The sequence below is a fragment of the Phymastichus coffea genome, unplaced genomic scaffold (genome assembly GCF_024137745.1).
Source record: "Phymastichus coffea isolate CEN01 unplaced genomic scaffold, Cenicafe_Pcof_1.1 PCOF00006, whole genome shotgun sequence".
NCBI classification, from domain to species: Eukaryota; Metazoa; Arthropoda; class Insecta; order Hymenoptera; family Eulophidae; genus Phymastichus; species Phymastichus coffea.
Window position 1 is genome coordinate 334,906 of NW_026706817.1, and position 23,326 is coordinate 358,231.

The following is a 23,326-nucleotide window of genomic DNA, read 5'->3' on the forward strand; positions in this document are numbered from 1 at the left end:
AACAAGTTCGATTGGCGAAATAATTAATTAGTTTAACGAGGATCTTCGTGGAAAAATTCTCATAATTCGCATATCTGATGTGTCCCTTGGATAAATTTAAATTTTCAATTGTTGATAACTTTTTAAACATTTGGAATAGGAATTACGAATCGAAGATAAATAAACACATCTTTTGAGTGGATCGGTTAGTGTGTAACATCAAAATATCAAAAATATCAGTGTAAATGATAGGAAATAGGCCGAGAGAGGGGCCTATCTGCGCGATAGAACCGGGTAGACATTCTTTTATTTACGGTTAGTACGTGCCGAAACACCACCGGGAAACGTAATTACTGGGACCTGATATTCTGTAAAAAATATTGGAAATTTATCAGTACCAAATTGCTTAATTTTTATAATTTTGTTTATAAAAAAATTTTTGATACTCTTAAAAACTACAGGTATGTTTGCAATGAACTATCGGATCTTTGCCTGCAGCACAGTTATGCTAAGTGTAAAACATGCATTTGTAAGATGTTATTTGAATATCAAGATTGTATATTATTGATTTTTAAAGTATCAAAACTGATTTGAACATTTAACTTGTGAGACAAACTTAAATCTTTATACAACTTTGGATCAGCTTTAATAAAAATATAACTACTATCCTCTTCACGTGGTGTTAATTTTATAAGCATATCATTTCATTAATTGTGCTTAACTATTTACTCATATATTTGCCATAATTAACAATCACTACTATTATTACCATCCATTGTTATAAACTAATTTGTATTAGCTAACACGTGTAAAGAATTATATAATTAATGAAATTAAATCGTGCCACGGCGCGATATCGCCTCATTAAATCACATCTCTAATTTTCTCTAATAAATATTTAAACTTCAGAATTAATATTCATACTATTATACATTGTGACGGCAGGCCGTAATTTAGGTTTTTTTAATCTTAATTAATTAATAGGAATCAATATTAAGAACAGAATAAGAACCTTCAAAAAATATATAAAGAGCAGGGTTGAAAATCGCTACTAATAAAATTTCTCATGAGTAAAGCACATCTGGAATAAGGTATTGATATAAAACGTGATAGTGGCCCAAACCTATGTACTCAGCCTTACAAACGCTACCTTATCCTGCTTTGTCCCACTCGCAGGTATTAACAAAATCTTGTGATCATCGCGTATATATTCTGAAGCACTATCCCACCGATAAGAAGAGAGGCCATAAAAATACAATCTATCTTTTCTTCCCACCGAATTTTCTCTTTGTAAGAAACTTTGCAATTAGCTATTAAAATCGATTAAAATAAAATTGTTAAGATTCGGAAAATTTTCTTATTAATAGATAATTATGGCTTCCTGAAATCTATAATCGAGTTCTCATTCTGAAGATCATTTTAGTCAGAAAACACAAACATAAGAGATTATCCGTAATATTGAATGGGTTTTAATCAATTTTTTAAGTAACTATCAAATAGTGATTGTTCTAATAACCATCGTACCATAATGCGCATCTTTCAAAGATATATTATTTATCCAGTTCAACCCTTGCAAGAACAAAATAACTAATAAATAATTTCATGTTTCAAGCGACAACAAAAATAGAATCGTAATGCATTTTATAATAACTCTTAGAAGTTTTTAGATTTTTTTAATGTTTATAATAACTAATTATTGAATTATTGTAATTTATAGTTATTAACCCATTAACGTCCAAAATGTCAAAATTTCTTGCACTTTTTCAAAGTGATTTTTTCCTATGTAATTGGCGTTGAAAAAATTCTTGAACCACATATTCTGATGTAAAATTGCATGCTCTTTCAGAATCCGTTGCCAGAATCATGATAAAACTCACAGGAAAGGAGATATGCTCGATTGAAACATAAAAAACACCTAAATTTTCGAAAAAAAAATTTTTTAGGATTTTTTTTCGAAGTGTTACGGTGAAGATATCACCTTGCAACCGTGATCAAAGGTGATCATGGGATTTGAAGTTTAACAGGAAATTTTTTTGTTTACCTTGAACCATCGCTTCTTTACAAAATGGCGGAAAAAACGAATTTTTTTTTTTCAATCTTCATCAACTTTTTTCTCAAAATCTATGGTTTTTAGAAAAAAATTCATAAAAACAAAAATGCCTTAGAATCGCTCGAGGAACATTCTCAAATTTTTTCAGAATTTTTTGAGACAATTTTTGATTTTCCGGGAAACTTGGGAAATGGAATTTTCAAAAATGTCTCCAAAAATTCTGAAAAAATTTTAGGATGTTTCTCGAGTGATTCTAAGACATTTTTGTTCTTATGAATTTTTTTCTCAAGTCCATAGATTTTGAGAAAAAAGTTGATGAAGATTGAAAAAAAAAAAAAATTCGTTTTTTCCGCCATTTTGTAAAGAAGCGATGGTTCAAGGTAAACAAAAAAATTCCCTGTTAAACTTCAAATCCCATGATCACCTTTGATCACGGTCGCAAGGTGATATCTTCACCGTAACACTTCGAAAAAAAATCCTAAAAATTTTTTTTTTCGAAAATTTAGGTGTTTTTTATGTTTCAATCGAGCATATCTCTTTTCCTGTGAGTTTTATCATGATTCTGGCAACGGATTCTGAAAGAGCATGCAATTTTACATCAGAATATGTGGTTCAAGAATTTTTTCAACGCCAATTACATAGGAAAAAATCACTTTGAAAACGTGCAAGAAATTTTGACATTTTGGACGTTAATGGGTTAAATAATCACTATGTATCGTTAAAATTAACTAAGTCTAGTACAATTTTGTGTAAGTAATTATAAACCAAAGAGTCACTCTTGCTCATCTCTAGAGAAAAAGGCCTAAGTTAAGACAGGACCGCCCTATCTTTCTCTGAAGATTCACGCCCTCCGACTAATTACAAATACCAAATCGGATAAGAAAATTTTCCCACCAATGGAGAAAATTTTAATCGTCATCATGTCATGGGCCGGAAGAAGGGGATTTCCACCCAACCATCCACTGCTTATAAAATGCTTTATATAAGACTGCGGGACCAATGCTGGAGGAAACACAGTAGGATAGAAAATTTTTTTTGAGAAGAATCAGTAGTACAGTGTAGTGCCAAGAAGTCAGCTAAAAACTCAAACAAGAAGTCAGCTAAGTGCATCCAGAAGAGAGAGAGAGAGAGAGAGAGTACGCAGCCTAAGTATCAAGCAATCAAATAAAATAAAAAGTAAGTGAATTTTATATGTGGCTATCTTTTCTTTTTTTTTTCTTTCTCTCTAGTTCCCCTTTCTTTCTAAAAATTGGTTAAGCTTGAGTCTGGCAAACTTCCCATAGAATCTCTTAAGAACACATTAAGTGAGAGTCTGGTGTGTTCAATAATAACACTCAGTTATTATTTCCTGGTTAGTAGTTTCTCTGCGCAAAAATATTGCTCATTCCGACTTATGCGTTGCACGCAACCCAAATCAGAGCAGCCCTAAGCTTACGCTTACTCCAAGCGTACCTGAGAGTGACCCCGACGTCAGCATATGATGTCTATAAACAATTTGGTATCATTATATTTTTAATTTTTGAAAATTTGTAACAGGATATTTTCTAGACAAACAAAAGTACATATCGAATTTCGGTAGACATTGCAAAGAAGCTGATAATTTAAGAAATGCCTCCGAAATTTTTTGCTTTAAAATATTAATAATTCTCTTAATACGAGTGCGCCAAATACATGAATCGCTTTAACAATGAGCGGGAGCAATCTTTGATAATCCCGCCAATACGGCACGCACCTCCTTAAATGTCTATAGTAGTAACAAATTAATACAATATTAAAACATGAAAAAGGTATATTTGTCAGAGTTAACTATAGTGAAATGGCTTTAAGAATTGATATTACAATAAAAAACTTATTAACCTTTTAAGGACGGGGATTTTTACGTTAAAATTTGACTTTTTTTTTGCACAATATTTCTGCATAAAATGAAAGAATATGTCACGTGGAGTGCCTGACAAAATTGGTGGTCGATATATCGACCAGTCCCGTCCTTAAAAGGTTAAAAATAAATAAGAATATTATATTTATAAATGACTAATTATATAAATTTTTAATTACCTGCTGCATATTTTTTAGAACATCGGCTCCTATTTGAAGAGCTTGACTGAAAGCACGGGTAGCGACAAAGGAGCGTTTTATCTGTACACTTAGTTTTTGGGGAACATCTCCAAACGGTCGCATTTCTTTCATATGATGACTCACGCATTCTAGGTACTTATTATCAAACTTATATTGGCTGTTCAAAACCGTGAACATTTTTTGATAAAGAGTGTTAAAAAATGTATCCATTACGTTATCGAGATCCACCTGTGGAATATGTAAATATCATTCTTCAATATTAAATAAATTTATATGACGAATATTTACACTACTCGCAAAAATTAACAAAGCAACCAAATTTTTTGGTTATCTTTAACAGGATATATTTACAAATAGTCATATCAGAGATTTAAAAAAAGTGATAAATAGTCGTATCAGATAAGAACAAAAAGTATTTTATAGTTCCTAGATTTTAGTTTTTCAATATTTTGATCAACAATTTCTAGGAGCTGCAGATCTTACGCAATTCTAAGAAATAGTGGGAAAAGAAATTTTTATGTTTTATTGTTCTCTCCACTGCCTTTATGTGCTTCAGAAAAGTTTTTGAAGGAAATCATTGCATGTTTAAATTACTATTTATTTAGCTTTAGTTCCGTTCTTTGTTTTAAAACTTTGATATTGCCATTTTTTTCTGGACTATTAGACTTGAATTGAAAAAAGATCTTTTACTATTTAACCACTGATATATAAGCAAACAAGGCTCCTACGAAAAATCTTAGGGCAGTTTCGAAAATTAGAATAAATTTTCTATGTGATTATTTTTAGATTTTTTTCTATTTTCAGAAGTGAATCTCAAGAAAGCATAAAAACAACATTTTTTCTTGTTTTGGAAAATTGATTGCTCTTTTGCTGATAATGATGGGAAAATTCATGTTTTCCAAAATTCTACTTTAAAATAATTTAATTTTTTGTATATCAACTAAATTGTTTTACCTAGTACATTGATTAATATTTTAGAAAAGCTTAAAAAACCAATATTTTTGTTACTTACTACTAAGCATCGAGAAATCTATTTAAAAATTAAGAAAAATTATTTAGTTTCACTTTTCTTACAATTTGCATCTGTTATCAGCTAAATTTAAACAAAAATTGAACAAAAAATTTTGAAACAATTTTGTTCAAATAAAATTTTGATCAATTAAAAAAATAACTCAAGTGTTCTTATAAACTCTCTGATAGTAACGTATGAACAGCCGGCATTTGTGTTACCCAAAACGTACTACGTGGAGGTTGTATGGTCAGATTTACACTTCTTTTGTGCTGAAGCACAAATATGTATAGGGTTCTTTAAGAGAATTGATATCCCGTGTTTCGTCAATTACACAGAATTTAAAGATTCCAAACTCGTTCTTTTAAGAATGTATACATGTACTATGTATAGATGTGCGTAGGTGGGTAAAGAAGTGTGAAGTAGTACTTATATTATTATTGCCGCCTTTATAATAACTGCTGGCAATCTTTCTAACATATTGGAAATGAAATTTGGAAATTTGGATCATTGACTGGGTAATCCTTCGCCAAATTTCAATTACGGTGATTCGATCAATCTCTTGTGAAGCAGGTGGGTATTTTTATTTTTACAATCTCTCATGAAAATACATTTTTTATTCTTTTTTTAGTATTAGACATGTTACAATAAAGTTTATATTCGAGAAAAATGTATGTAGTCTAATGAAATGAATTTAAAAATACGAATTGAAATCAGGCAACATTGTATATCAATAATGCACAACGGTAGAGGTTGGTCAAATCGTTCAAGTTGTAGAAGTCTGCATAGCATATAGTATCTTTAATGTCAACATGATCAAGCTTCCAAGACATAAAGGAAAAATAATGACTTAAAAACAGTATAAAAAGCTTATGAAACAAATAGAGAATGGTTTGATGAGAATAAAAACAAAAAGTTCGAAGTGACTTTAAAAATAATGGAGAGATTGAATGTATAATAGACAGGCACCGAATTGTTGAATTGAAAGTTAGGGCTGCATATCTCTACTCTTCAGAGTGCAAAGAGATTCTTTCGTTAGATGATTAGTTGACGCTTAAATGCAGAAAATATCTTTCAATAACAGTTGGGCCTACTAATAAATTACACGAAGGACCAAGCTACTCTCATAAGCAGCGTACCTACGATACTTATACAAAAGCTGTCTCGATTAGTGTTATGTACTTTTACGTATAATATTACTAGTTGTTCAATCATTTAATGCCTTTTCAAAATTTATTTAGGTACTCTTTATTCTAGACTAGGTTATACGAACATTAACAAGTTTTTGCATACAACGAACATGGCACGTATGGCTGCCAAAACTTTCAAACGCTATGAACGAGGAATAGGAACTGTTGTTGAGGTAGTTGTAGAAAGGATTGTATTGAAGCTTGCAGGGAAGAAAGACAATTAACAATAGCTATTTTAGACGAATTACAAAAGATTCTGTAAGTTAATATAGAAAATGAAAGTTAAATTATTTTTAAATTAATCGAAATATTTTGATTTTTGGATGATGATCAAATTATACTTATTTTTAATTATTCAGCATTTTATTTGAAATAATGAAAATAATTATTACTTCATTGGACAATACTTATGCGGCGAATTTTTGTTTCGCCCCTTTTCTGTTGCAGGACCATCAATTCATCAGTTTTAAAAAAAATTAAATGAACGAGATTTTGTCTGTTACTAACGTAAAATACTAAATATTATGTGATGTTTTTAATAATGGAAATTTTATTATTATTTTATTTTTCTTTTCAATATCTGTTATCAGCGATTTAAAAAAAAATTTTATGATAATTTTCATAAGAAATATTTTGACAAATTTTTTTAATTATTTTTGCGAAATTAAAAAAAATTCAGTCATTTTTTAAATAATAATTGCGTCTTCATTTTAAATTAATTAATTGAATTAAAAGTTATTAAAACTAATTATTTGTTTTATTAATTATTTGTTTTATTGATTAAAATAACAACCAACCAAAAGTTTTTGTAAACTTCAAATTTTTTAATTTTTCATTATACCTAAACGCCATTTATCCGCATCAGAAGTTACTTAGCTAGTGATTATGATCCAGGACGGATATTGATATCACATAGGTCGATGATAGATAGTCTGGGAATTGATTTCTCAATCGTGTCTCGTACATATAATTGTTATTTGAAAATTGATGGGTACGAGCGTCGAGCTAAATAAAATCGAGGTCGTGTAACGACGCGTCTAGACGATCAGGCATTGATCCGATTTGTTCATCAGAAACTTTTTGTTTCTGGAAACATTATTGCTCAAATTTTTCCAAACCGATCACAATAACAACAATGACGGTGGCTACAAAACATTTTCAGATCAATGATTTGTAATTGCTTACTTAAAGCTGGACTACGATCTCTACCTGTGTACCAATGTTGAATCCCGTACATCGCAGAGCTCGCTTAGCGTACGCTCGATAAAGTGTGAACTAGAACATAGGACAATGGAATAATGTGCTGTTCTTTGATGAATCTCTGTTTTATTTCTATGATAACGATAGAAAGGCCTCGATTTTATCGTCGCCAAAAAGAGCGTTTCTTATGAGTGTCTAAAAAGGACTGATATCATTTTACGGCGTCTTTACTTATAAAGCCCCGCACAAAAACTGCATACAAAGATGACCGCAATTATAATTATCGAAATCTTGATATCGTTTTTGAATCTTATATTATCGCTGGTTCTTACATTAAGTTTCCAGAACCTATCAGAAAAAGGAGGGCCTGTGTAAATGTGTAGAACTATGATGATGATGAGTATTTCAAGTGGGCTATTCTCTCAGCATTACATCCGGTTGCAATGAATCTAAATTCTGTCAGTGCATGTATTATGCATCAGCATAAGTATAATATAGGAATCTAACATTTCCTGTGGATCGAAGACAAGTCGTTAAATTTGAAAAATAGCATGTACGAACTTTTACTTCGACATTTGACCGCTGAGAAGAAGGAATAGCATGTGGACCTTCTAGTGGAGAATTATTTCGTTGATGTAAATGCTGACGAGAATGAAAATCAAATACAACATTCCTACATGTCTTCCAAAATACGGTATGTACGGATAGAAGACTTGTCTCGATTGATGTCACGACAATTGTCATCTTGGAGATGTAAGTCATATATTTGTGATCGTTGTCTGCACTATTTCCGAACTCAAGAAAGATTGAAAATATATTATATTACTTATAAAAGTGTGAACACGTATGTGTAAACTTGTGCTTGCTAAATGAGAAAGACAAATTTTTATATTTTGACAATTTGAAAAATGAGTCTCCGGTGCCGTACGTTGTGTATGCTGATTTCAAGAGTCTCTTAAATCCGGAGTCTATTGATGAACGCCTCTATCAACATCGCAAACCGTATTGTGATGGTTTTATCGTGATGTGTAGCTATGATAACTCTAATTCACATTACTAAAGCTACAGACAGAAAACTATCGATGATATTAGTGCAACCAAGTGGTTGGTACATAATCTCTATGACTTAGCTATGTATCGGCACAAGTTATTCAAAAATCCACATACTTTATTCAGTCATCTCTTTCTTCTCTTATTTTGTTTTCATACCTCATTGCTCTTTCTAATGCTATTTCTTTCATTTCTTGTCTTCCTGTTTCCCATAGTATTAATTAACTTGGCGTGTTTCTGTCTAATCCCAATACACACTTGATGTATTTTAGTTGTAATATCTCTATTTCTTCATATCGTTTCCATCCCCAGATTTTTGCTCCATACATAATCACGCTTTTCGCCAGTGCGTCGAACAGGTTCATCCTTAGCTCCCAATTTTCTCTAAATAGTTTATCTCCTAGCCCCCCATAGTCTTCTGAGTCCCATATTTATTTTCCTTTCTACCTTCTTTATATGCTTTTTATTTACGTTATTTCTGCATATCACATATCCCAAGTAATTGGACTCATCAACCATCTCTACATTCTCACCTTCCCATTCGAATTCTTCTTCCTTTCCCCTTCCTCCTCCTCTCCGACATTTCATCATCTTTGATTTTCCTACATTTAGCTCTAATCCCTTTCTTCCGGGTATCTTTTTAATTTTTTCAGCATCGCTTTCATTCTACTTTCACTCTTTACCATCATCACTATATCATCTGCATATCCTAATGTCCATATTTTCTTCCTTCCTATCACTACCCCTTCTTCTTGCACCTGTTTAATCTTGACTTTCAGGTCAGCGAAGGCAAGATTAAATATCATGGTGCTCAAAGGGCAACCTTGCCTTACGCCTTCGTAAGTCTTAAACTCCCCAATTATTTCTCCTCCAACTCTTACCTTACTCTCTGTTTTCTTATATATTTCTTCTATTCTTTTCCTGATTTTCCCATTTATCCCTTTCTCTTTCATGATTTCCCATATATTCTTTTCGTTATCTTATCAAAAGTAGCCTTCATGTCGGCAAAGAATACGTACAGTTTTCCTCCTTTTTCCCTTATTTTCTTCCCTATTATTGTTTTTAATATAGATATTGCATCCATTGTTTGTCTTTTCTTCTTGAATCCCATCGGCGTATCGCTTAGCGTTTCTTTAGCTTCTAGTTCTCTTTTCCAGCTTTTTTTTTCTATTTTAGTTTCTTTTTTTCCAGCTTTTTCCTCAGTATTTCCGCATATATTTTATATCCCGTGTCCATCAGCGTTATTCCTCTATAGTTTTCTACTTCTTCTTTCCTCCCTTTCTTATATATTAGTATCATTATTCCCTTCCTCCATTCTTCCGGATATCCTTCTCCGTTCCATATTCCGTTTAAGCATTTTGTCATATCTTTTAACGAGCCTTCTGTGCCTTCCATCCACGCTTCATTCGCTCTTCATCTCCTTCTTTTCTCCCATTTGTTACCACTAAGCCCATTTCTCCTAGCCATTTTATCATTTCTGCTCCCTCTGCGTTCAACATTTATCCTTGGCCTTTATTTCTTCTAGGTTCTCCTCTGTCTCACATTCTCTCCCTTCATTTCCTGTTCTTGCGTTGAAGTGTCCTCCTATAATTATTGTTTTTCCTCTGTTCTCCTCTATTTCTTTGCTTAGGTATTCATAGTTTTCCTTTTTCTCATGTTGCACATACACCGTTGCTATCATGTATTTCCTCCCTCCGATCTTTATTTCTCATGCTATTACCTCACTTGTCTTTTCTTTCTTCCATTCAACCTTACTCATCCTTTTCCTCTCTCTTACCGCCATTATTCCTCCCCCTATTTCTCTCCATCTTCTTTCTTCTATTCTTGAGTCTCTCCACTCTATGTATTACCCTTTCAGTTGCTTCTCCACCTCAGTTTTTGCCCCCTGCCTCTTCACCCAGGTTTCGGTTAGCCCTATTATATCAAATTCCCTAACATATTCCCAGTCGTCTTCCTCCATGCTCCTAATCCCCGCCACTTTCCAGAATAGTAGTTTTACTGACTCTCTTCCCTCTCTCTCATTTTTCTTTATTGTTTTCGAAGCCCCTCCGCCCTTTTTCCTACCATTTTTCCCTCTTTCTTGCTCCACTACCATTCTTCTTCTTCTGACTTCAAACCGTTATGCCAGATCTTTACCTCTTTACCTTTACCTTTTATTACTCTCGCTTTCCTTCTTACTTCCTCTCTTATCTTCCTTTGCTTCCACGTCCAGTCCTGATCTATAAAGATCTTTTTCTGCTCCAGCTTCTTTTTCCTCTTAATAATTTCTTCTTTTTGTTCCCATGAAGCGCATCTAATTTGACACATCTTTTTTCCTCTTTCTCTCCGATCGTCCCTCCCCGCTGTCCCTCCTATTCTTCTCAGATTCACTATGTCCCCTTTCATTTCTAGTTCCTCTCTTAACCAGTCCTCTACCTCACCCTTCTTTTCCCATCTTTACCCACCCTCTCAGTCTGTCACTATTATATTGTTTATCCTACTTTTTCTATCCATTTTTTCTCTCATATACTCTATTTCTTCCTTATTACCTACTTCTGTTCCTCTTTGCTTCTCGTTTCCTCCTTCTATACTTTCCTTTAATTTCACGCACGCTTCTTCCAACTGGTTCATCCTCTCTCCCCATTTTTCCTGCAGTTTCTTTTCTCTAAGTTCTGCTTTTTCCCTTTCTTCTTTCGTCTCTCTCCTTCTTTCTTCTCTCTCTCTCTCTTGTTCTCTCCTAACTTTCCCTCTTTCTTTCTCCCATCTTTCTTCTGTTCTTTTCCCCTCTGTCTCCATTCTTTACATTTTTTCCATCATTTCTTTAAACATTTCTGTCCATTCTCTCCTTTCTTCCTCCCATACCTCTTTTAAATCTATTATCTCTACCCGTATCTTTTCCATTATATCTTCTGCACCACTACTTTTTTCCACTTCTCTTATCGTGTTGTCCAATCCTTCTCCCCCCTCCCCTTCCATCTCGCTCCCCTCACTTTCACTCTTGCATCTTTTTGCCTCTCTCATTTCTCCTCTAATATTCTCCCTCAGCCCCTTTCCGCTCTCTTTCCCCCTCACCACCTTTACTCTTTTCTTCTTTCCCTCCTCTGGACCTTTCTTATTAATCCTTCCACCTTTATCTCTTTATGTTTCTTTTGTCACAAAACTTTCCATCACTATCCCGTACGCCTTAATTCGACTCTCTACTTCTACTCGTGATCTCACCTTTATTCCCTATCTTACCTTTTCTGTCTCTGCCTTTACTTCTTACCGCCCCTCTCTCTCTCTACTCCACTTCTCTTCCGCCTCCACGCTCTTTTCACCTGTATCTCTCTCCTCAAACACTTTTCCTCTCAAACTTTCTCACCAAAACTCGCAGTCACAGTCAAGACACGTCTACTCCATTCCACGAGTCGAAACCCACTCTATTTTTTTTCTATAGTTTACTTTTACATATATAACTATTGTGTGAATTATCGAATCCTCACTATGTCACAAACACTCAATTACCACGTCTTTTAATAATTTTTTCAACCAGATATACTACTGTGGGCAAAAAGTAAGGTGAATTTTCAATTTAAACTTCGCCGGCTTAACATTTCGGGCTAGTTCTTTTTTTCTTGAGTTGGTAGGACTGCGAATGACATCTGGGACAAATTTCATGTCAATGTCATCATCAGTAATATATTTACGCTTGTGTTTACCAAACGACCAAGAGTGCATGTTTCGATTTTTACAATGTCTGATTTAATTGAGCAAAGAAGTGCCATCAAATTTTGTTTGCGGAATGAAATTTCGGCTGCGGAAACGTTGAGGATGTTGCGGAAGGCCTTTGGTGATTCTACCATGTCGCAGAAAAATGTTTATAAGTGGTACAAAGACTTCAAAGAGGGTCGAGAACGTGTTGATGACTTGGAGCGCTCCGGACGACCATCGACGTCAACAGATAACCAACACGTCAATAAAGTGAAGGAATTAGTGCTCGAAAATCGTCGGTTGACTGTTAGAGACCTTACTGATATGATCGGAATATCAGAAGGATCTGTGAAAACAATTTTGAAAGACCATTTGGGCCTACGAAAAGTCAAATCTCGTTTGGTACCGAAAACGCTCTATTTCTTGCAAAAAAGTCGCCGCGTTGATGTGTGTGAAACAATGCTTTCTGACTATCAGGACAAGCTCAAATGCATGATTACGGGAGATGAGACTTGGATTTATGCTTACGACCCTGAAACAACCGACCAATCAAGCGAATATCGTGCTAAAGGCGAGGCCAGACCGAAAAGAGCACGTCAAAGTCGTTCAAAAATCAAGGTCATGATGACAGTTTTCTTCGATTTTCGTGGTGTGGTGCACTATGAATTCCTTCCACCCGGCCAAACTGTTAATAAGGAATATTATTTGAGCGTTATGCGTCGTTTGCGTGAAGCAATTCGTCTAAAAAGACCAGAATTATAGGCCAACAACTCTTGGTTTTTGCATCACGATAATGCACCATCTCACACTGCACTCGTTCTTCGTGACCATTTCGCCAAAAATTCGACGCATATCGTTCCGCAACCACCGTATTCGCCTGATTTGGCTCCGTATGACTTCTGGCTATTCCCAAAACTCAAGATACCACTCCGGGGAACGCGTTTCGAGTCGATTGAGGAGATAAGAGCTGAATCGAAGAAGGCGCTGATGGCTATACCGGAAAGGGACTATTTGGCATGTTTCGAGGATTGGAAAAAACGTTGGCATAAGTGTATTTTATCGGGAGGGGATTACTTCGAAGGGGATGACATTGATGTAGAAGAATAAATAAAGATTTTTCATTTTACAAACAAATTCACCTTACTTTTTGCCCACAGTAGTATATCGGGATGTTTCGTTTTTTGTAGTTCTTGCTCATAGAAATCATCAAGAATGGGCTGATCTTGATAATCTTTCAAGTAATAAATAGTTGTATTTGATGAAACTACAGTAAATACATATTCATATAAATAAATATAAATAGTAAATAAATAGTAATAATATAATAGTAAATAAATATTAGCGTAGACCAATTCGGTGTATATCCTTTTTTGAAACATTTGCTCACTCACTTTATCCTCAACTTTGAATTTCGGCATCCTTCTTACGCATTCTTGAGCAAAATTGCGTAATTATTGAGCTTAAGTCAATGTTGTAACTTGAATAGGTTTCATAACGATCGTTCTGTGTTTACGATTGTTGTAAGCAGCACTGAGCTTTAGTAGTATATCCATCCATTTGTGATTGCCGTGTAGACTAAATTTTATCCACATAGCATTTTTCAACGTACGATTTAATCGTTCACATATTGAAGCTTTAAGTGAACTATAAGTCGAGTAGAGATCAATGTTATATTTGTTCACGAGAGCTTCAGAAGTTGCATTGTAAAATTCCTTGCCTCTGTTTGTGTAAAGATTATATGGTACTCGACCTTTTACCAAAACAGATTTCAGTGGTGCTGCCACATCACTACCGGTTTTATTTTTCACTAGTATGGTCCACGCATGCTTTGAAAAATTATAAATTATCATAAGTAGTCAACTGTAGCCGCGATTTTCTCTAGAATAATTATAAGTTTACGTATTGGCTTGTCAGGTCTCATCTATTCATCGAACATCGTACTTGCGTCGTGGATAATTACATCTGACTGGTTTGTGAAGTTCTTCCACCACTTTTTGATGTTCCATTGGATAACATGTCTACTTCTGTATGTAGAGTATCTATTTTTATCGTTAATTTATTTATTTCAACTAATTTATTCAGATTACTTTTCAAACATACGAGGTGTGTTGAAAAAGTACCCGGAATTATCATTTTTCCAAAAAAATATTTATTTATTCGTTTACATCAATGTGGTCCTCTTCAAAGTAATCCCTCCAGATATAATACACTTATGCCAGCGTTTTTTTCAATCTTCGAAGCACTCTTGATATTCACTTTTTGGTATGTCCTTGAGCACTCTCAGCGATTCAGCCTTTATTTCCTCAATTGAGGAAAAACGCCGTCCTTTCATGGGTGTCTTCAACTTTGGGAACAGGAAAAAGTCACACGGAGCCATATCTGGTGAATATGGAGGTTGGGGCACGACTACGGTATTGTTTTTGGCCAAAAAATTACGAACAAGCAACGACGAGTGAGCAGGTGCGTTATCGTGATGCAAAAGCCATGAATTGTTTTTCCATAAATCGGGGCGTTTTTTTCGGATTGCTTCACGCAAACGTCGCATAACTTCAAGGTAATACTCCTTATTAACCGTACGACCTTGTGATAAGAACTCATGATGCCCCACGCCCCTGCAGTCAAAAAAAACTATAAGCAAAACCTTCACATTTGATCAAACTTGACGTGCTTTTTTCGCTCTTGGTGACGTTGAATGCTTCCAAGTGGACGATTGTGTTTTGGTTTCAACATCATAACCGTACACCCATGTTTCATCACCAGTTATGACCCTTTCAAGCAAACTTGGATCATCGTTGACGTCGTTTAACAGCTTCTGAGCGATGTTCATGCGATTGTTTTTTTGGTCAAAGTTCAGTAGTTTTGGAATGAATTTTGCTGCCACCCGTTTAATACCCAAAACATTTGAAAAAATGTTATGACATGAGCCAATTGATATGCCAACTTCATCAGCAACTTCTCTAATTGTGATTCGGCGATCATTCAGAACCATTTTTTCCACTTTTTTCACATTTTCATCGATTGTTGACGTGCTGGGTCGACCGGAGCGTTCGTCATCTTCAACGTCTTCGCGGCCATCTTGGAAACGCTTATACCACTCGTAAACACTTGTTTTTTTCATAGCAGACTCACCATAGACTTTTTGTAATATTTCACACACTTTGTTACACTTTATTTCATTTTTTACGCAAAATTTAATACAAATTCTTTAATCCATTTCTTTTAAAAAACGAAAATCGCCGAGCTCATAAAAACACGTCAAACCTTAGCGACTACCGCAGACAAAGTAAACAGTGAATATAGCTGAAAATTTTATCGTACTTTAGGGGCATGTATACCAACACAATAAAAAAAATTTTGACAATCGGACTTTCCAGACCCGCGAAATTTAAAAATTCCGGGTATTTTTTAAACACACCTCGTATTTTGATGGTGTCTGTAACAGTTTTGACTTCCGACTGAATAATACGTTGAACAGTTTACAAATTAATAGCATTGGCAGAATTAGTGGTGGATTTTCTAATCTTTTATTTTTAAGATCGAAACGACATTCTGGTGTGAACTTGAATTCGAGACTTGGTGAACCACAACGGTCGTTTGCTCAATGTCGAAGCTTACGTCCGAATACGTCAACGCTCATTTTGATAATGAATGGATGGTAGTAATGCTTTCAATATATATATCCACCCTTGCATAGAAGTATGGTATGGATTTTGTTTATATGACTATTGTTACCTGCTGATTATTTAGCTATAAGTAATTAAAGACGATCGACGAGCTCATTTGGATCATCCCAATACACATAATCCATATTAATGTTGTTATTATTTCCTGCAACATTTTAACATGTCTAATATTAAAAAAATAGTAACTTATAACCTTATAACTAGGTAATCATGCACCTATTTTCAACTCTTTCTCTTCTATCTTAGGATTTTTAGTATTATTAAATCATGGACTAATGATGTTATTAAATTTGTGGCTATTATGTGCTCATATAGACTCACTTGAATTCATGTTTTTTCTAGACTTTTCCAAAATTTCGGGATATCTCTTGAGCTAGTCTTGAGTTATACTTCTCTTGAGACTTCTATAAGGCTGCTTTGTTACAAGAAACTCCATTGAACCATTTGTTTTCGGATACTGGAAATATTCAACGCCCATACTATTCTCATCAAAAGTCACTGTAGAGTTACCAAGCACATACTGTAAGTAGTAAGTTTCATTTTTTCTGTACGCAAAACCATAAATCAAATCCAAAAATCAGCTATAATTAATCTCGATTACGGAATAGGCACATATTGGGTTGTTTATCGGAAAATCGGAAATAACGTCACATATTTTGATAGTTTTGGAGAACGTAAACCTCCATTTGATCAAATGACATATTTCGAAGTAGACGAGGTCAAATACAATCAAAAAACGATATCAAGATTTCGATAATTATAATTGCGGTCATCTTTGTATGCAGTTTTTGTGCGGGGCTTTATAAGTAAAGACGCCGTAAAATGATATCAGTCCTTTTTAGACACTCATAAGAAACGCTCTTTTTGGCGATGATAAAATCGAGGCCTTTCTATCGTTATCATAGAAATAAAACAGAGATTCATCAAAGAACAGCACATTACTCCATTGCCTCATGTTCTAATTCACACTTTATCGAGCGTACGCTAAGCGAGCTCTGCGATGTACGGGATTCAACATTGGTACACAGGTAGAGATCGTAGTCCAGCTTTAAGTAAGCAATTACAAATCATTGATCTGAAAATGTTTTGTAGCCATCGTCATTGTTGTTATTGTGATCGGTTTGGAAAAATTGGAGCAATAATGTTTGCAGAAACAAAAGGTTTCTGATGAACAAATCGGATAAATGCCTGATCGTCTAGACGCGTCGTTACACGACCTCGATTTTATTTGGCTCCACGTTTGTACCTGTCAATATCCAAATAACAATTGTATGCACGAGACGCGACTAAGAAATTAATTCCCAGACTATCTATCATCGACCTAAGTGATATCAATACCCCTCTTGGATCATAATCACTAGCTGAGCAACTTCTGGTGCGGATAATTAGCGTTTAGGTATAATGAAAAATTAAAAAAAATTGAAGTTTACAAATATTTTTGGTTGGTTGTTATTTTAATCAATTTAAAATAAATAATTAGTTTTAATAACTTTTAATTTATTTAATTAATTAAAATGAATACTCAATTATTATTTTAAAAATGACTGAATTTTTTTAATTTCGCAAAAATAATTAAAAAAATTTGTCAAAATATTTCTTTTGAAAATTATCATAAATTTTTTTAAATCGCCGTTAACAGATATTGAAAGAAAAAATAAAAGAATAATGAAATTTCCATTATTAAAAACATTACATAACATTTAGCATTTTACGTTAGTAACAGCCAAAATCTCGTTCATTTAATTTTTTTTAAAACTTTGATGAATTGATGGTTCTGCAACAGAAAGGGGACAAAACGAAAATCCGCCTCATAAGTATTGCCCAATCAAGTAAATTATCAACTTATTCAAAACTTAATTCCAAAAATATGGTTACTGCAACGGGGTGTATTATCTACCGCAATCCGGGTTTGTGTGAGTACAATGTCCCACGATGCAGAGCTAACCGCCGCTCCGTTAATCACGTATGAGCATACGCGTATTCGCTCTTACGTTTGATACTTTCACTCCAACTTCTATTCGCACGCGTATAGGATTAACATTTATTCGGAAAGAGAGAGAGAGAGAGACAGAAAATACAGAAATTCTAATGCCAACTACTACGCTCGGCGCGAACGCGAAAGGGGTAACGGTTGCTTCCAAATATACGTGCGGTATTATCTCGTCGAGCAGAAATAAGGTGGTGCATCTACCTTGCGGTGTGGTTACGGTGATCAGCCGTAACCGATTATCAGCAAAATTACTGTAGCTCCTAAGGGGATGCTGCTACTGCACTGCCTCGGTCATCTTAGCGGTTGCTGCTGCCGGTGTGTTTTGCTGTTTCTGCAGATGCACACTCCTCAACACAACACCCACTATCGTTCCAAAAACCAAAGCACAAAAATCGGCGAACACAAAAAATCACAGGAAAAATCTGGCGTTAAACTAGCGAACAGCTGAGGCTATACTACTTCTTCAACTCGCGGCCCCCCCTCTCTCCTAATCGTTCGCTCTAGCACTTCGAGTGCTGCCGAATCGCGAACGTATCGATCGTTCGAATCGACTACCGTTGCATTACATAGAAGATGTAATTGTGCATCGTTTTTTTAAATAAACTTTTTGATAATTACACAAGCCGACAAGGAAAAAAACCCAGAAACCAGACAGTACGTTCTCAAAGGTTTTTGGTGCGCTGAAACCGAATCTGACCTCAGAATTGCTCCATCACCCTAGGTTTTCGAGAAATCCTAACCTAAAAGTTCAAAAAACACGATTTTTCACTATATTTCGCGTAGTATTACGTCGTAAGCTAATTTTATTTTAAAAAACGAGTAATGCTATCACAAAGTACTACTCTTACCCTTCAAAACCCTTTTTTCAGATTTAAAAAATCTTTTGTTTCCATCGAGATATCGTAGATTGAATTTGAGTGATTTAGCGATTTCGTTACAGCACGAAATAGTGGCGAATTTCCGAATAAGGAGTTATAGTGTAATTATGTTTTTTGGGTCACTAAATCCAAATTTAACGTCAGAATGACTCTATAATCTCAATTCCCTTAACCCTAGAGCCCCATAACCTACGACGCTGTAACTCCTGACCGACATACCCCAATTTCCTCAACCCTCGAGCCCTTTAACCTGCTGCGGTATAACCCCCGACTCTCACACCCCAATTTCCTTAAACCTCGAGCCCTTTAACCTGCTGCGTTATAACCCCCGACCCTCATACCCCAATTTCCTCAACCCTCGAGCCTTTAACCTGCGAAGCTATAACCCCCGACCCTCACACCCCAATTTCCTCAACCCTCGAGCCCTATTACCGCGATGCTACAACCCCCAACCCTCATACAGAAATTCGCTACGCAGAATATCTCAAGCCTCCAAATTATATTCAACCCCCGAGCCCTGCAAATCTGCAACCTCAGACTCCTTTGCCAGAATTTCCTCAATCAGCACTTCAAGCTGCTATCGTATAACCGTATGTCTCTACATTTCAATCCCTTCAATATCCAAGCCTTGTATTCTACGCAGCTGTCAATTACGCGTTTTAAATTTCATTTATTTAGTTTGTGAGTGTTGCATCTGAATATCTGCAACCCTACAGTTTTTCACTTCTTGTTTTTATGAAAATGCTGTCGTTTATCTTGAAATGAACGTTTAAGAGATTTGCGTCTATGATGATCTGTCAATGTATCGTGTCGGTGTAGAGCCCAGCAATAGTCAGCCATCATGCTCTCATTCCATCTACCTTGATAATGTTCCTCTTTGTTTCTCAAATCTTGATGAAATCTTTCACCCATTTCTTCACTAAACGCCCCAACATTGTCCGGAAAGTATTCCAAATGTGAAAACAAAAAGTGTATTTTCAGGCTCATCAAACACCCTAATTTTTGAAAATTCTGTAGCATTGTCGACACAATAGTTTTGTATTTAGGGTCCCGGTGGTTTCCGAGAAAATTCTCGGTGACACTTTTGAAACTTATCCAAGCATTTCTCTCATTAGTCGTCATTGTCAAGAGGAATTCATCATCTTTCATAAGTGCTCGAATGTCTGGCCCTACAAATATGCCTTCCTTAATTTTCGCTTCAAACAATTTAGGAAATTTGCTCTGAAGATACTTGTAACATTCACCTTCCTTATCTAGTGCCTTGACGAATTGCTTCATCAAGCCTAGTTTTATATGGAGTGGAGGTAACAAGATATGTTTAGTATCAACAAGGTTCTCATGGACGACATTGTGTGATCCAACAACCATTCCGATTCTTTTCTTCCGAACCCAATATTCTTCTCGTGCACGACTGTCCCAGAGACACAAAAAACAGGGGTGCTTCGTATTTTCAGATTGCAAGCCAACTAATATATTGATCATCTTGAAATCGCCACAAACGAGCCATTTGTGTTCATTGTAATTGATTTTCTCAAGAAGGAATCGAAAGTTATCGTGAGACTCTTTCATCACAGTGGAATGAGCAATGGGAATAGCTGCATACTCATTCCCATTGTGCAAAAGTACTGCCTTGAGACTTTGTACAGATGCATCCATGAAGAGTCGCCAGTTCTCTGGATTATAACCTCCTTGCACTCCATATAAACTGATGAGATGCTTTATATCGTTGCAGTAAACAAGGTTATCCACGCAAGTAAAATATGGCCGAAATTTAATATCTCTCTTCCTGTAAATAGAAACTTTTGTCTCAGGTAATAAAAGATTTCTTTCTTTTAGTCTTGAAGCTAAGAGTTCTGAAGCATCTTTCGGAAGATTCAAATCACGGATCAGATCATCCAAAGAATTTTGGTCGAAAAGTTTGGGCTTTTCTGAGTCAGAAAAATCTTCTTCATCACTACTGCTGCTTTTGTCTGTTACCGGAACTTCTATTGGTTGAAGTTTTTTTGGCTCAGAATCAGAATTTTTTTTTCTTTCTATTTTTCCATACTGAGCTGCTGTAACACTAGAAACGTTCGGATAAAGGAGAAAAGCTTTGTTATTATGATTAAAACCTAAAGTATCACATTTACAAAAGTAACAGTCATCATGGTGATTTTTAGGTTCACGCCATATTGTTGGTTGGAGAACAATTTCGGTTTTAGTTTTATTCCAGTTTTTCAAACTTCGGCGACAGTCTTCACAAATATATTTAGGAACCCATGTTTGTCTAAATTCTTCATAGGTGTCTCGTAACATTCTTCAAACTAATCTTTAATGATATCAGTGATTGATCGACGAAGTCGAGCTACCTCAAATTTACTGCAGATATTACAAAAGGAATCGATTTTTCCTTTGCATGGAATTCTACATGCCGACATCTTTAATAACTTATAAGTTAGTTGTAAATGACGAGTATTATTATAAACTTATTCTAATAACGAAATGGGTAAATATAATTAAATTTCTAGAAGACAAAGTAATAATAAAGATCAGTAAAAGTACTGCACGCAGTGTTATATGAGAAATAATAGAAAGTATTTAATTCCAGTGACTTCTCCGTTAGCCTGCCGCTCAAACACGATCTCTAACACGGATGAAGAGTAGAACACAAAAATTTGTAGTTTTTGAGCAATGTCATACACGGTTATCCTCAAGTAAGGAACTGTAGGCCCTAACTGAATCCGATATCTGCTAACGTACATACTTTCTTCATCGTTAGTAGACCAGAAAAATTTAAGATTAAAAATCCTAGCTGATCGATTTCGTAAGTTATAGACACTTATATGTAAACGTATATTGTACTTGTATACGTAAGTTGGATATGAATTTTCCTATCACAGAAACAAATTCTTCTACCTTCTTTTACCGCAGAAATGACGTCTATCGTTGTTCCATTGATCCAGCGGTATTCCCCGTCCACCAAACCCGAATTTCTTTAACCCTCGATAGGACCGGGAGTTATAGCTTCGCAGGTTAAAGGCTCGAGGGTTAAGGAAATTGGGGTATGAGGGTCGGGGGTTATACCGCAGCAGGTTAAAGGGCTCGAGAGTTAAGGACTTTGGAGTATGTCGGTCAGGGGTTACAGCGTCGCAGGTTATGGGGCTCTAGGGTTAAGGGAATTGAGATTATAGAGTCATTCTGACGTTAAATTTGGATTCAGTGACCCAAAAAACATATAATTACACTATAACTCCTTATTCGGAAATTCACCATTATTTCGTGCTGTAACGAAATCGCTAAATCACTCAAATTCAATCTACGATATCTCGATGGAAACAAAAGATTTTTTAAATCTGAAAAAAGGGTTTTGAAGGGTAAGAGTAGTACTTTGTGATAGCATTACTCGTTTTTTAAAATAAAATTAGCTTACGACGTAATACTACGCGAAATATAGTGAAAAATCGTGTTTTTTGAACTTTTAGGTTAGGATTTCTCGAAAACCTAGGGTGATGGAGCAATTCTGAGGTCAGATTCGGTTTCAGCGCACCAAAAAAGTTTGGGAACGTACTGTCTGGTTTCTGGGTTTTTACATTTTTTAAATTTTGTCGGCCTGTGTTATTATCGTTTATGAATTATTTAAACAAAAAACCATTTTCGAGCGATCAAATTTTTCAAAATTTTTCACTTCGACTCAACATAAGTTTCGCAAATGATAATATTTCTCTCTGGAACGATAAATTTTGACGTATTGCGCATCTGTTAAGCCTATTTACGATCTTTAATAATAAATACAAATAAAATGGTAAGTTTTTGAAGTAATTTCTTTATAAATTCCTTTTTATGCAATAAAAATTATACATATTATATCCTTTTTATATAATAAATTTTTTTATAAATTCCTTCCTATTGTATAAAAAGGAATTGTATAAAAAGGTATACGCAATTGCATCTTTTATGTAATGCAACGGTAATCGATTTAATTAATCGAACCGTTCGCGATTCTGCTTCTCGCGCGTTAGTTCTAACAGCTAAGAGAGAGAGGGGGCACGCGATCGTTTGAATAAGTAGTTACGCTTCAGCTGTGAACGCGAGCTACCGCCGATTTGTTTTTCGCACTTTGTTTTCGCTGAATAAAGTTTCCTTGGGATAATTACGTGCGTGTGTGCAACAATAATATTGCAGCAGCAAGCAGCGGTGCAGAAGCAGCAGGTTGCAGCAGATAAAACCGAATTGAGGCAGCGCAGCTGATAATAGAGGGGCAGCGGCAGTTGAAATTTTTACAACAACAATTACAGCTGATCACCGTAATTGCACCGCATAGTAGGTGCACCTCCCGTCATATTAAGCGATACAAAATATTTTCGATATTTTGTATATTCGTGATAGTGTTATTTTTTGTATTCGCGCCGAGCGTTAGTTCGCGGTAATATTCGAATTTTCTCTCTCTCTCTTTCTCACTGAAAATAGTTCATTGTAAAATCCTATTCGCGAGCGTTAGTCTTTCGGCCCTACAAAGACTGTAGTGATTTTTGTTAATTAAAGTTTGTTAAATTTATTCGTCATTTTCTTCATT

At 35.1% G+C, this 23,326-nt stretch overlaps 1 protein-coding gene across 2 annotated transcripts in view; it reads right to left on the reverse strand.

Moving 5' to 3' along the window:
• LOC131668304 (glypican-4) overlaps positions 1-23,326 on the reverse strand; it is a 412,396-nt gene that overhangs the window by 147,429 nt on the left and 241,641 nt on the right. For both annotated transcript variants that reach the window (XM_058942375.1, XM_058942366.1), the window contains exon 5: positions 4,085-4,333. In XM_058942375.1, the coding sequence (XP_058798358.1) occupies positions 4,085-4,333 (249 nt within the window). The remainder of the gene's footprint in view (positions 1-4,084; positions 4,334-23,326) is intronic.